We start from the raw sequence: 13762 nt of genomic DNA on the forward strand, positions 1-13762 counted from the left end.
GTGGACAACATTTGGTCAGCACCATAACCTCCAGGTTTAATGTCGTGTTTCTGAAAGCTTTGGAGCATGTCAACAAAAATGTCACCATGGAGTACCACAAAGCAGCTCGTCGCTTCTTGATGAAATTTGAACGGAGTAAAATCCTGTCCATTTTATTTTGTCCTGAATTGTATGACATGCTGGGCGGAGACATGGACATGAGAAAGACCATGATCAAGAAAAACGAATTACCCATCGTTTACGACAACGAGTCTTTAGCAAGTTATTTCGTGCCCCGGTAGAACTGAACCAAGGACTGAATTTGATGTTCGTGTATTCCGATGTGGTGTATTCCGATGTGGTGGAGTACAACGTGGTGGGACACACCTCCGTACCGTTACTGCGTGTCATTCCTTTCAAAGTGGATTCTGCCACGAACACTGACGAGGAAGGTGGAAACACTTACCACGTCCACCGCGAATTTGTCCATCCTCACTATTTGCCGATCAGTAAGTCGTATTTGGACACGGTCAACATTGCTATAAAAGGAGATTTGGGACAAAATATTCCATTCACCAAAGGAAAAGTCACGGTGAAACTCCATTTTCGAAAACGGTTCTCTCACGACTCTTAAGTCATGTATCCAGTGTACCGAGGGGTTGCTCGACAGCTAGGACACGGCTTAGGAGATATATTAAAATCGGCCTTTCGTTCGGTGGCCCCGGTGTTGAAACCGATGGTGACACGCGGATTGCACGCCTTGAAAGATGCGGCACTGACGCAAGGCAAAGAATTTCTCCAAAATGTCATCATCGACAAACAAAACCCTAAAGAAGCCTTCATGAGGGCAGGCAAAAATGTCTTGCTGCAAACGGGCAAAGACATTTTAGACCAACGAGAAACACCTATAAATGCCCTGCACGCTACCGAGTCAGGCATTCAGCAAGGACAAGGCAGAAAGAGACGACGAAGAAAACACCCTTTCACCAGACTTCAAGCTAGAAAGGCCAAGAAAAGAAGAACCGTTCGAGACTTAGACGTTTTCGATTATTGAGAAAAGAGACAAAAAAATGATGCACCGAGAATCTTGCGCTTGTTCCAAGACGGAACTGGATCTGTTTGCCATGCCCCCCCCCCCCCACGATGATGACGATGCAAGAATCCCAGTGGGTGGAATTTCACCCCGTCTCCTCACTGACCGATTCCGCTCCCATCGAGTTTGAAATCAAAGGACAGCCCGAAGATTACATCGATCTGAATAGCAGTTACTTGTACCTGAAAGTCAAAATTCTAGATAAGACTGGAGGTGCTATAGACGATGAAGCAGTAGCTCCCGTCAACAATTTCATGCATTCCTTGTTCAGTGGAGTGGACTTGTATTTGAATAACAAACTGGTCAGTAGCAGCATGGATACTTACCCTTATCGTGCCTACCTGGAAAATCTCTTGACGTACGGAATAGATGCCAAGAACACTCATCTCAATGCCTGTGTGGTATGGGAAGCTGACGAACCTACCAAGTTTGAAATATTGGAAACTGATGAAAAGAAAGACAACAATGATGGATTTGTAGAACGAAGAAAGAGAATCACGGGAGCCGACACAAGTTTAGAACTGACGGATCGTTTGCATTTGGACATGTGGTTGCAAGAAAAGTATTTGCTGAACGGGGTGGATGTCCGCCTGAGACTGAATCGTAGCAGTGCCGCTTTCCATTTGATGGCTGATAGTGACGGTTACAAAACCAAAATTCTAGAAGCCAGACTCTACGTACGCTGTGTGGAAGTGTTACCTAAAGTGGGAAACGACATCAGTCAGACGTTGAGCAGAACGACCGCCAAGTATCCCATACGACGCGTGGAAGTGAAAACCTTCACCATTCCCAAGAGACAGCGATCCATGATCGAAGATCATCTGTTCCAAGGACAGTTACCCAAACGTTTGATCGTTGGTATCGTCGAGAATACAGCCTTCAACGGAGCTGCCGAAAAAAATCCTTTCTACTTTCAACACTTTGGCGTGTCCAAAATCGAAGTCAGTCGCGATGGCAAGACCTTGTGTACCCGACCTTTCGAACCTGACTTTAAAAAGAAGAATTACTTGAGATCGTACTTGTCCTTGTACGAAGCCACCGGACAGTTAGGAACCAATACCAGTCAGGGTATTACGTACGAGGATTATGCAGGAGGCTACGCTTTGTGGGCTTTCGATTTCACTCCAGACCAAGGCAGCGACGAGGGACATTTCCACCCTATAAAATCCGGCCAGATTCGTGTGGAAATTCAGTTTAAAGACCGAGACCCTGGTGAAACGGTGAACGTCATCCTGTATGCAGAATTCGATAATACCATAGAAATCAACAGTTTGAGAGAAGTCATCCTAGATTACTAGAAACCATGGAAGACTGTTATCCCTCTTTACCTAGTGGAGAAACTTTTAGTGTTGCATTGTTGTTAAAAAATGTTAGAGTTGTTGTTGTTTAGTGTTAAGTGATTTTTGAATAAAAAATGTTGTGTTTTGAAAAAAATGCCTTTGTCTTTTGTTTAGCTATAAGAATGTTGGATTGATGCTCTTTCATTTCTTACTATCCCTCTCATGACACTCACTAAACGTTGCGACTCAAAAACCGTGTGGGGGATGTTTTCCTTCACGTCCGCGCTTTGACTTTAAGAACCGGGTTGTTTCCAGTCTAACCACCCATTGTCGACTCATCCTCCTAAGAAGATGTGCTCCAAACTAGCTAAACTCAACGAAGCCTACGTGAATTTGCATAGGGTCAGACACAGTCTGATACCGAAGCCAGAAGAAATAGAGAATGTGAGAATGTTAAAAGTCACTGAAGACCTGATAGAAGAGCTCTTCAGAGAAGAAATGAACAGGGAGAAGGAAGAATGGACAGAGAAGTACAGACTTCAGAGACAGCAGCAACAGCAGCAGCAACAACAACAACAGCAGCAGCAGCAACCTGAACCTGACAGAGGCTTTGTCGATTGCCGTATCGACACCAAAGAGTTCTTCTTTTCTTTCCGAAGAAGCAGACCTATCGCCAGAAAGTCTATCCTCAGATGACATCGCATTCTTAGAAACTAAAAAAAGAATGCCATAGCAAACAAAAAAACAGCCCTTTTCAGGGCTACCCCAATACTCTAGAAAAGAAATAACGATCGATTTGCCAATGTGTGTAGGTAGAGTAGTGTGAAAATAAACACTAACTCTTTTTTAAAAAATGTGAGGGTATGTGTTTGTGTGTTAGTAAGTGCTTAAGTAAGTTGGTATGGATAGTAGATTAAAATGATGTCTTTTTTGGTGTTTGAGGTGTATATTTGGAGTTAGATTGGATTGCTTTGAGTATGTGGATAGTCTATTGAAGTGATTTATAAAAAAATTGAAAATAGTGATGGGTAGCATAAAAAAATAGTGAGTGTTTCTTTTAGGTCCGAGCGTTGTTGTTTTTTGGTCATGATCTAGGTAAGATCAATTTTATGTTTTTAGGGGATGTTTTCCTTCACGTCCGCGCTTTCACTATAACTTGAAACTCGTTCGGCAGTCCAACTACCCTTGTTGATTGATCAACACCAAAAATGAACACGAGACTGGAGAAACTGTTGGAACTTCATGTGCATCTGGAATATGCCAGGCGCATATTAAATGAACTGGCCGCGGAAGCCATTGTGGAGGAGGGAAGGATAAGAGAGGAGGAGGAAAGAAGAAACAAAGAAGAGGAGGAGAGAAGATATAAAGAAGAAGAGGAAAGAAGATACAAAGAGGAGGAGAGAAGATACAAAGAAGAGGAGGAGGAGGAGGAGGAAAAGGAGAGAAGAAGAAGAAATTTCAGAATCCCAGAGAGCGAAAATTGGGATTCTGAAGCGACATATCCTGCCTCTGCTCTCTCCCCCCAAAAGGTAAAAAGTAACTGGGGGATAAGATGTGTATGCGGCGCCAGGCCTGGAAGGTGCCACCATTAACCAGGTGTCCATGAAGTTCCAAACAAAAAACAGCCCTTTTCAGGGCTACCCAATACTCTAGAAAAGAAATAACCATCAGTTTGCCAATGTGTAGGTAGAGTAGTGTGAATATAAACACTAACTCTTTTTTAAGATAGTGTGAGGGTATGTGTTTGTGTGTTTGTGTTTGTACCCGCTCACGTACGATTGTGTGAATAGTAGATTATGGGTTTCTTTATTGTTTCTTAGCGTAGGTGAAGAGTATAGTTAGGGTTTTGTAAGCGCTCACGTACGATTGTGTGGATAGTAGATTATGGATTTTGTTTATTGTTTCTTAGCGTATGTGGAGAGTATAGTTTGGGTTTTTATTATATGAAATGAGAAAATAGGGGGATGTTTTCCTTCACGTCCGCGCATTGTTTGGTCATGATCTAGGTAAGATCAATTTTATGTTTTTTAGGGGATGTTTTTCCATCACGTACGCGCTTTCACTATAAAACTAACAGTGTTGGTCATTGGAGCCCATTCTACGGAATAAGCAAACAAGAAGATGCCAGCAGCTTCAGCTTTATACAACGATCTTATGGGAAGTTGGTATTGGATGGTAGATGGATTGATTGTAGCAGAAAGGGTTGAACAGGAATGGAGGTATGCAGTGACAAAAGACTTCGTCTCAAGACAAGTAACCAGCCTACACTTATCAGCAAATATTGTAAAAGAAATGATAGAGGATGAGGAGAAGAGAATCAGAGGTTTAATTAACCTACCGTATGTGAAAGTGGGTAAGTTAAAAGAAGCAATAGATCATGTGACGAGTGCAAGGTGCTTTCTAGAAGACATTGCAGAATGGACAGATTGGTGTTTCGCGAAGTGGGGGTTAGAAAAACTTAAGAAAGCTGAAGAACTAATGAGGAATGTGCTGACCGAAGAGGTCAAGAAGATCAAAGAAAAGTGGTCAAAGGAAAGAAAAGAAGAAGAAAATAGAAAAAAAAGGAAGAACTAGAAAAACTGAACACAAACTGGATGAAAATCCAAGAGAAGTTCCGGGCCATGGGCCACCCGGACTGGACGCCGGAAACAGAAAAGAAGAAAAAGAAAGGAATGATGGACAAAATAAGAGGATGGTGGAAAAAGTTAAGAAGTTAAAAGAAGAAAAAACCCAAAGGCCCTTTTCAGGGCCAGCCATATTTCTCGAAAAGAGATAGCCTTTCAATTGCCTAAATTTAAATTTAAATTAAAAAAATTTAAAAAAAAAAAAAAAAAATCCCATGTTCAATTCCCCTTGTCCCTAAACAAACCCAAACTCTATTCCCCCCATGCTAAATTCCCTTTGTACGTAGAGTGACCCACGATTTTTCGCCATGTTACATTCCCCTTGTACGTAGAGTGTCCCACGATTTTTCGCCATGTTAAATTTCCATTGTACGTAGAGTGTCCCAGGGGTCCCTGTAATGCTAATTCCCATTGTACGTAGGGTATCCCACTTAACTACTCATATATAAGGGATATGTTTTGTTTACCCTTTTATTTTCAAATCTGATCACAGCTTGATTATTTCTGAAAGTGAAATCTTTACTAGGAAAATATTGTTATTAACGATAACTGTCCCTAGGACGAAATGGTTCAGGAGTTTCAAAAGCTCACTAGAACATAACTTATCATCTGTGCTTTTCAGACCCAAGTATTTTAAGTAGATCGTAATTTTAGTGAGAATGGAGTGAGCGATCTCATGCCTAGTTGGTCCTCTCTATTTCCTGAATGAAATTGACACATTCATGTAGATATGTCTATATTTAAATTGCACTTTTCAGTCTGTATTTATGCAACAATGTATTCGACACCTTCAGCATATTATCGACAGCAATACTGTTTAAGCAAACCAAGCTAACTGTACATTTAACATTCGATTAGGGAGATAAATGATACCGTGTATAATGGAGTACACCAAGCTAACTGTTGTTTTAACTTTCGTTTAGGGAGATAAATGATACTGTGTATGCTGGAGAAATAAAAGAAAAAGAACAGGCAAAGACACAGTACGAGGCAGCCAGAAGTAGAGGAGAAAGTGCGGCCCATATTAAAGAACGGTAAGGGCACATCAGCACAACACCCATTTGTCTTTATGCATAGCCGTATATCCATCTTTACTCTGTCTTTCCTCCTTGCAGTCCCATTATGGTTTGTTATCTCCTTATATTGAGCGTAGCAACCTTTCGGGCTAATCTCTCTCTCTCTCTCTCTCACACACACACACACACGCACGCAGACATAAACACAGACACACACACACAGACACACCACACCACACCGGTTTAAAGAACTAAAACTGTTTATGTTATACAGCCATGTTATATTGCAGTCTTCTTTATCTATGTTATATATCCATGTTATATATCCATGTTATATATCCATGTTATATGACGAATCTTATGCCGGTGACCCACTCGGATGGACCAGACCTTGTAATGCAATTAAGTAAATATTGAAACGTAAGTAGTGAATAGGGATACCCTACGGACAATGGGAATTAGCATTACAGAACCCCTTGGGACAATCTACGGACAATGGAAATTTAACATGGCGAAAAATCGTGGGACAATCTACGGACAAGGGGAATTTAACATGGGAATAAATCGTGGGACAATCTACGGACAAGGGGAATTTAACATGGGAATAAATCGTGGGACAATCTACGGACAAGGGGAATTTAACATGGGATTTTTTAAAATTTTTTTAAAAAAAGGGGTAGGCAATTCAAAGACTATCTCTTTTCGAGAAATATGACTGGCCCTGAAAAGGGCCTTTGGGTTTTCTTCTTCTTCTAATTTCTTCTTTTCCTCCACCAAGTTCTTATTTTATCTCCTACACTCTTCTTCTCTTTCTTTTTTTTCTTCTCCTCCTCCTCTTCTTTCTTCTTCTCTTCCTCCTCTTCTTTCTTCCTCTTTTCATTTTCTTCTTCTTTTTCAATTTTTTCATTCCATTCTCTCATCCTTATCCTTTCCTCTTCATCCTCCTTTTCCTCCTTTATTTCTTTTAACAGATCACTGATGATTACCTTCATTTTTCGTAAATTGTTTATCTCCATCTTCACTCTATGGGGACTATATGAGTAGTGATCCTCGTTTAGGTTAACCAACATTTGCTCAAACATTCCTAAATTGTCCATGACGTTTTGCAATTTTTCCATTTTGTTAAGGTGGTTTGAAGCCATCTTCTTTTTTATTCTTTGCAGAATGGTTTGAACCACGAATACTGTGGGTTCTTATACAAAAAGCGCGGACGTGATGGAAAACATCCCCTAAAACATAAAATGGATCTTACCTAGATCATAACCTAACAACGTGCGGACGTGAAGGAAAACATCCCCACTTTTCTCATTTCATATAATCAAACCCAAACTATACTCTCCACATACTCTAAGAAACAATAAAGAAACCCATAATCTACTATTCACACCAACCTACTTCATCATTTACAAACACAAACTCACAAACACATACACTTCCATTATTAATAAAGAGTTAGTGTTTATTTTCACACTACTCTACCTACACACATTGGCAAATCGATAGTTATTTCTTTTCTAGAGTATTGGGTAGCCCTGAAAAGGGCTGTTTTGTTTGGAACTTCATGGGCACCTGGTTAATGGTGGCACCTTCCAGGCCTGGCGCCACATACACATCTTATCCCCCAGTTACTTTTTACCTTTTTGGGGGAGAGAGCAGAGGCAGGATATGTCGCTTCAGAATCCCAATTTTCACTCTCTGGGATTTTGAAATTTCTTCTCTCCTTTTCCTCCTCTTCTTTGTTTCTTCTTTCCTCTTTATATCTTCTTTCTTCTTCTTCTTTTTTTCTTCTTTCCTCCTCTCTTATCCTTCCCTCCTCGACAATGGCTTCCGCGGCCAGTTCATTTAATATGCGCCTGGCATATTCCAGATGCACATGAAGCTCCAACAGTTTCTCAAGTCTCGTGTTCATATTTGGTGTTGATCAATCAACAAGGGTAGCTGGACTGCCGAACGAGTTTCAATTTATACTGAAAGCGCGGACGTGAACGAAAACATCCCCTAAAAACATAAAATCCATCTTACCTAGATCATGACCAAGAAACAACAACAACGCGCGGACCTAAAAGAAACACTCGCTCACTTTTTTATGCTACCCATCACTTCAATTGACTATCACATAAGCAAAGCAATCCAATCTAACCCCAAATATACACCTCAAACACCAAAAAGACATCATTTTAATCTACTATCCACAACAACCTACTTTATCACTTACAAACACACAAACACATACACTCTCACTATCAATAAAGAGTTAGTGTTTATTTTCACACTACTCTACCTACACACATTGGCAAATGGATCATTACTTCTTTTCTAGAGTATTGGGTAGCCCTGAAAAGGGCTGTTTTTTGTTTTGCTATGGCATTCTTTTTTAGTTTCTAAGAATGCGATGTCCTCTGAGGATAGACTTTCTGGCAATAGGTCTGCTTCTTCGGAAAGAGAAGAAGAACTCTTTGGTGTCGATACGGACATCGACAAAGCCTCTGTCAGGTTCAGGTTGCTGCTGCTGCTGCTGCTGCTGCTGCTGTTCTTGTTGTTGCTGCTGTTTTTGAAGTCTGTACTTCTCTGTCCATTCTTCTTTTTCCCTGTTCACTTCTTCTCTGAAGAGCTCTTCTATTAGGTCTTCAGTGATTTTTAACATTCTCACATTCTCTATTTCTTCTGGCTTCGGTATCAGACTGTGTCTGACCCTATGCAAATTCACGTAGGCTTCGTTGAGCTTAGCTAGTTTGGAGCACATCTTCTTAGGAGGATGAGTCGACAATGGATGGTTAGACTGGAAACAACCCCGGTTATTATAGTGAAAGCGCGGACGTGAAGGAAAACATCCCCCACACGGTTTTCGAGCCGCAACGTTCATGAGAGGGATAGTAAGAAATGAAAGAGCATCAATCCAATATTCTTATAGCTAAACAAACCACAAAGGCATTTTTTTCAAAACACAACATTTTTATTCAAAAATCACTTATCACTAAACAACAACATTTCTAACATTTTTAACAATAATCCAACACTATAACATCTAACAACCTTTTTCTAATCACAAACATTTTTTTCTTCAAATACTAACTACTTTGAACAGGGCTGACAACGTTGTGAATGAAATTGTGATTTCCACTGTTGGAAATCATTAGGCCATTGATGGACACTACGTTTCCTAGCTTGAGACAAAAGATAAGCATAATGGTCACAAAACCATCGATCTACTTTCACATCGTTTCTAGCAGAAGAACGAGGATCGAAATGAGTCACTAAATGTTCTAAGGAATAGCCCAGGCTGCGATGATGCAGAAAATACACACAGTACTGTCCACACACCAAGGAATCTGTGCCTTGTAATTTCACGTTATTGAATCGGGTGGTTTGAGCATTTCTTCTCATAAAGTCGATGATATCGTCTTCCAAAGGGGGCAATCCGTACGAATCGAAATATTCCACACATCCTTCTTGAGGAAAGTAGACGGCTACCCAGTGGGTTCCTGGGAGATGACTTTCGTCCGTGTTGATCACGTAAGCTTGATGGTCTTTAGGTTTGCGATGAGGGAGTTCATCTTTAGCACAGACGACAGGATTCCAAGAAGCCGTATACGAACTATGGTTCAAAAGGTAATAAAGTTCCCAGGTATCCATTGATTTGTGTTTTTTTCTTCTTCACAGGTAATAATAAGTCGTCAATTCGATCCTGACTTTTTGCTTGAAAATGTCTGACGAATAAACGGTTATTCGTTCTGTTTCCTCACTCTGATTCAGGAGAGCTTCGATACGATGGATCTCTTGAGTGGTTAATGGTGGACAAGAATGTTCACGCAAGTCTTTATACCACTGGTGCAACACGTCTTTGTTTGAGATGAGACTCCAAGCTTCGTCCAGATACTCGTCCAATTTTTCTTCTTGACTCAACATCAGGCATTTATCGTGTTGAATTTGACTGGGATGATCGTTTTGACATCCATAACAATTTTTCTTGATCAATTCCGTCATTTTGTCGACCAAGTGTTTGGCAAAACAGGAGACTAAATGGGCTTCTTGTTCTGGCCATCTCGACTTCATCATGACAATTTCTTCGTCTTTGTCTTGGGATTCTCCTTCCACGGTCTCCTCACATTTCATGTCCAAAGTTTCTTCACTAGGTAAAGAGGGATAACAGTCTTCCATGGCTTCTAGTAATCTAGAATGACTTCTCTCAAACTGTTGATTTCTATCGTATTGTCAAATTCTGCATACAAGATCACGTTCAACGTTGGATCAGCAGGGTCTCGATTTGCAAACTGAATTTCCACACGAATCTGGCCAGATTTTATAGGGTGGAAATGTCCCTCGTCGCTGCCTTGGTCTGGAGTGAAATCGAAAGCCCACAAAGCGTAGCCTCCTGCATAATCTTCGTACGTAATACCGTGACTGGTATTGGTTCCTAACTGTCCGGTGGCTTCGTACAGGGACAAGTACGATCTCAAGTAATTGTTCTGGGCAAAGTTAGGCTCAAAGGGTCGTGTACACAAGGTCTTGCCGTCACGACTGACTTCGATTTTGGACACGCTAGAGTGTCGAAACTCAAAAGGATTTTCGTTGTGAAGTCCATTGAAAGCTGAATTCCTGACGATACCAACGATCAAACGCTTGGGTAACTGTCCTTGGAACAGATGATCTTCGATCATGGATCGCTGTCCAACAGGAATGGTGAACGTTTTCACTTCCACACGTCGTATGGGATACTTGGCGGTCGTTCTGCTCAACGTCTGACTGATGTCGTTTCCCACTTTAGGTAACACTTCCACACGGCGTACGTAAAGTCTGGCTTCTTGGATAACAGTTTTGTATTCGTTGGCATGGGCCATCAAATGGAAAGCGGCAGTGCTACGATTCAGTCTCAGGCGAATATCAACTCCGTTCAGTAAATACTTTTCTTGTAACCACATGTCCAAATGCAAACGATCCATCAGTTCTAAACTACGTCCTTGCAAAATTTTAGTTCTACGTGTGTTAAACCCCACATTGTGAGGATTGTCATCTTCTGTCAGGGCTGTGTCGCTAAACGTGCCTGCACCTGCCGTGTCAGGTTTCCATACCACGCAAGCATCCAGATGAGTATTCTTGGCTTCTTTTCCGTAGGTCAAGAGATTTTCCAAGTAGGCACGATATGGGTAAGTATCCATGCTGCTGCTGACCAGTTTGTTATTCAAGTACAAGTCCACTTCGCTGAACAAGGAATGCATGAAATTGTTGACGGGCGCTACCCTATCATTGGCTCCAGGATTGGTGTTGTCAGTTTTGATCACTTTGACTTTCAAATACAGGTAACTGCTATTCAGATCGATGTAATCTTCGGGTTGTCCTTTGATTTCGAACTCGATGGGAGCGGAATCCGTCAAAGAGGAGACGGGATGAAATTCCACCCACTGGGATTCTTGCATCGTCATCATGGTGGGGGGCATGGCAAACATATCCAGTTCCGTCTTGGAACAAGCACATGACTCTCGGTGCATCATTTTTTTCTGTGTCTCAATAATCGAAAACGTCTAAGTCTCGAACGGTTCTTCTTTTCTTGGTTTTTCTAGCTTGAAGTCTGGTGAAAGGGTGTTTTCTTCGTCGTCTCTTTCTGCCTTGTCCTTGCTGAATGCCTGACTCGGTAGCGTGCAGGGCATTTATAGGTGTGTCTCGTCGGCCTAAAATGTCTTTACCCGTTTGCAGCAGGACATTTTTGCCTGCCCTCATGAAGGCTTCTTTAGGGTTTTGTTTGTCGATGATGACATTTTGGAGAAATTCTTTGCCTTGCGTCAGTGCCGCATCTTTCAAGGCGTGCAATCCGCGTGTCACCATCGGTTTCAACACCGGGGCCACCGAACGAAAGGCCGATTTTAACATGTCTCCTAAACCGTGTCCTCGCTGTCGTGCAACCCCTTGGTACACTGGATACATGACTTACTTACGAATCGTGAGAGAACCGTTTTCGAAAATGGAGTTTCACCGTGACTTTTCCTTTGGTAAATGGAATATTTTGTCCCAGATCTCCTTTTATAGTAATGTTGACCGTGTCCAAATACGACTTGCTGACTGGCAAATAGTGAGGATGGACAAATTCGCGGTGGACGTGGTAAGTGTTTCCACCTTCTTCGTCAGCGTTCGTGGCAGAATCCACTTTGAAAGGAATGACACGCAGTAACGGCACGGAGGTGTGTCCCACCACGTTGTACTCCACCACATCGGAGTACACGAACATCAAATTCAGTCCTTGGTTCAGTTCTACTGGGGTACGAAATAACTTGCTAAAAGACTCGTTGTCGTAAACGATGGGTAATTCGTTGTTCTTGAGTATGTTCATTCTCAGGTTCATGTCTCCGCCCAACATGTCAAACAATTCAGGACAAAATAAAATGGACATGATTTTACTCCGCTCAAATTTCATCGAGAAGCGACGAGCTGTTTTGTGGTACTCCATGGTGACACTTTTGTTAACATGCTCCAAAGCTTTCCCAAACACGCCATTAAACTTGGCAGCTATGATGTTGACCAAATGTTGACCACTGAAATAATAGCCTGGGGAAATGAAAAAGTGGTAGGTCCACTTTTGAGTTTTCTCATTATAGGTTTTATTGTCATATATGACTTTCTTATTCAACTCCTGTTGCAATGACTCGTCATGAACTTCCACATGAAAAAAATTTTGATTGGGAAGGACATTGAGGACTTGGGTCGGGTGAATGATTTCCACTAAAGCCACTTCCCAATGGGCTTCGTGATCTAAGGGGATGGCCTGAGGTAATTTGGCCGTGTAACAGCACAACGCGTTGTGGGGAAACACCTCCATGGAACTGTCACTGGGTAAGGTTAAGTAAAATTGGTTTTGGTGACTCATAATTCCAGAGTTCTGTGGCTGTCCGAGGGGTTAGTGGATGTCAGAGGCGCGTCTCCGTCCAAAATGGGGTTCTGGTTGTGGTTGTGGTTGGAGTGGTGACTGGCACTGGCACTGGACACAACGTTCCCGTTCGAGGAGAATTTCAGGGAGGGATTGGGAAGCAGGTAACCGATGCAACTGCTCAATAAAATGGTCCACAATTGTTTGTCTCCTTGTTGCAAACTCAAATTGGCGATGGCTGCCCCGATGACACAATACACCACGAAGATTTGGCAGAAAAAGACGATTTGCGTTTTAGGCACACGTTCTCCACACCACACCCACAAGGGTTGTTTTTGTAAATCTTGCACAGAAGAACTAGGGGAAGAAGGACTGGTCGACGTAGCTGCGTCTGCTGTGTGAAAGGGCATGATGGTCACTTCTTCTTTTTATAGTCGATGACTTGCGAAGCGTCGATCCAAGAATCGAAACTGGGTGGATATCCTTTCCAACGTACTTTGACTTCTTTGACACGTCGTTTGCCCACTTTACGGGTTCTGCGTTCGAGAATGCTTTCGATGTCGTACACGTCGTCTTCTTTTTTGGTGACACGTTGTAACTCGGGCAAATAAAACGTTCCTTTGAGTACTTCTCCGTTCATGTCTTCCAATTTATAGACGGCAGGATGACGGCCATGCACTCGTCCAGTGACGCGAAACAATTCGGTCGTCCAGTTAGGTAAGTAACCTTTGTCGAAAGTGCGTTTGGTTTTGCCAATGCGCACCCAATCTCCTACGGTCAACTCTCCACTTTTCTTGGGGACAGCCCTCGTCGGGGACGTACCAAACAGACGCTCAAACACCAGCACTTCGTTGTCGGGAGTCACTTCTTGCGGGGCACGTCCGATGCTTCGATGGTAAGATTGGTTGTAAGCT

The 13762-nt window shown here is 42.1% G+C and overlaps 1 protein-coding gene across 2 annotated transcripts in view; it reads left to right on the forward strand.

The window, feature by feature from the left end:
* LOC149803949 (inter-alpha-trypsin inhibitor heavy chain H3-like) overlaps window positions 1–13762 on the forward strand; it is a 115370-nt gene that overhangs the window by 35422 nt on the left and 66186 nt on the right. For both annotated transcript variants that reach the window (XM_089953768.1, XM_089953767.1), the window contains exon 3: window positions 5900–6010. In XM_089953768.1, the coding sequence (XP_089809894.1) occupies window positions 5900–6010 (111 nt within the window). The remainder of the gene's footprint in view (window positions 1–5899; window positions 6011–13762) is intronic.

The sequence above is a fragment of the Sinohyriopsis cumingii genome, chromosome 3, assembly GCF_028554795.1.
Source record: "Sinohyriopsis cumingii isolate HCF-2022 chromosome 3, ASM2855479v2, whole genome shotgun sequence".
NCBI lineage: Eukaryota > Metazoa > Mollusca > Bivalvia > Unionida > Unionidae > Sinohyriopsis > Sinohyriopsis cumingii.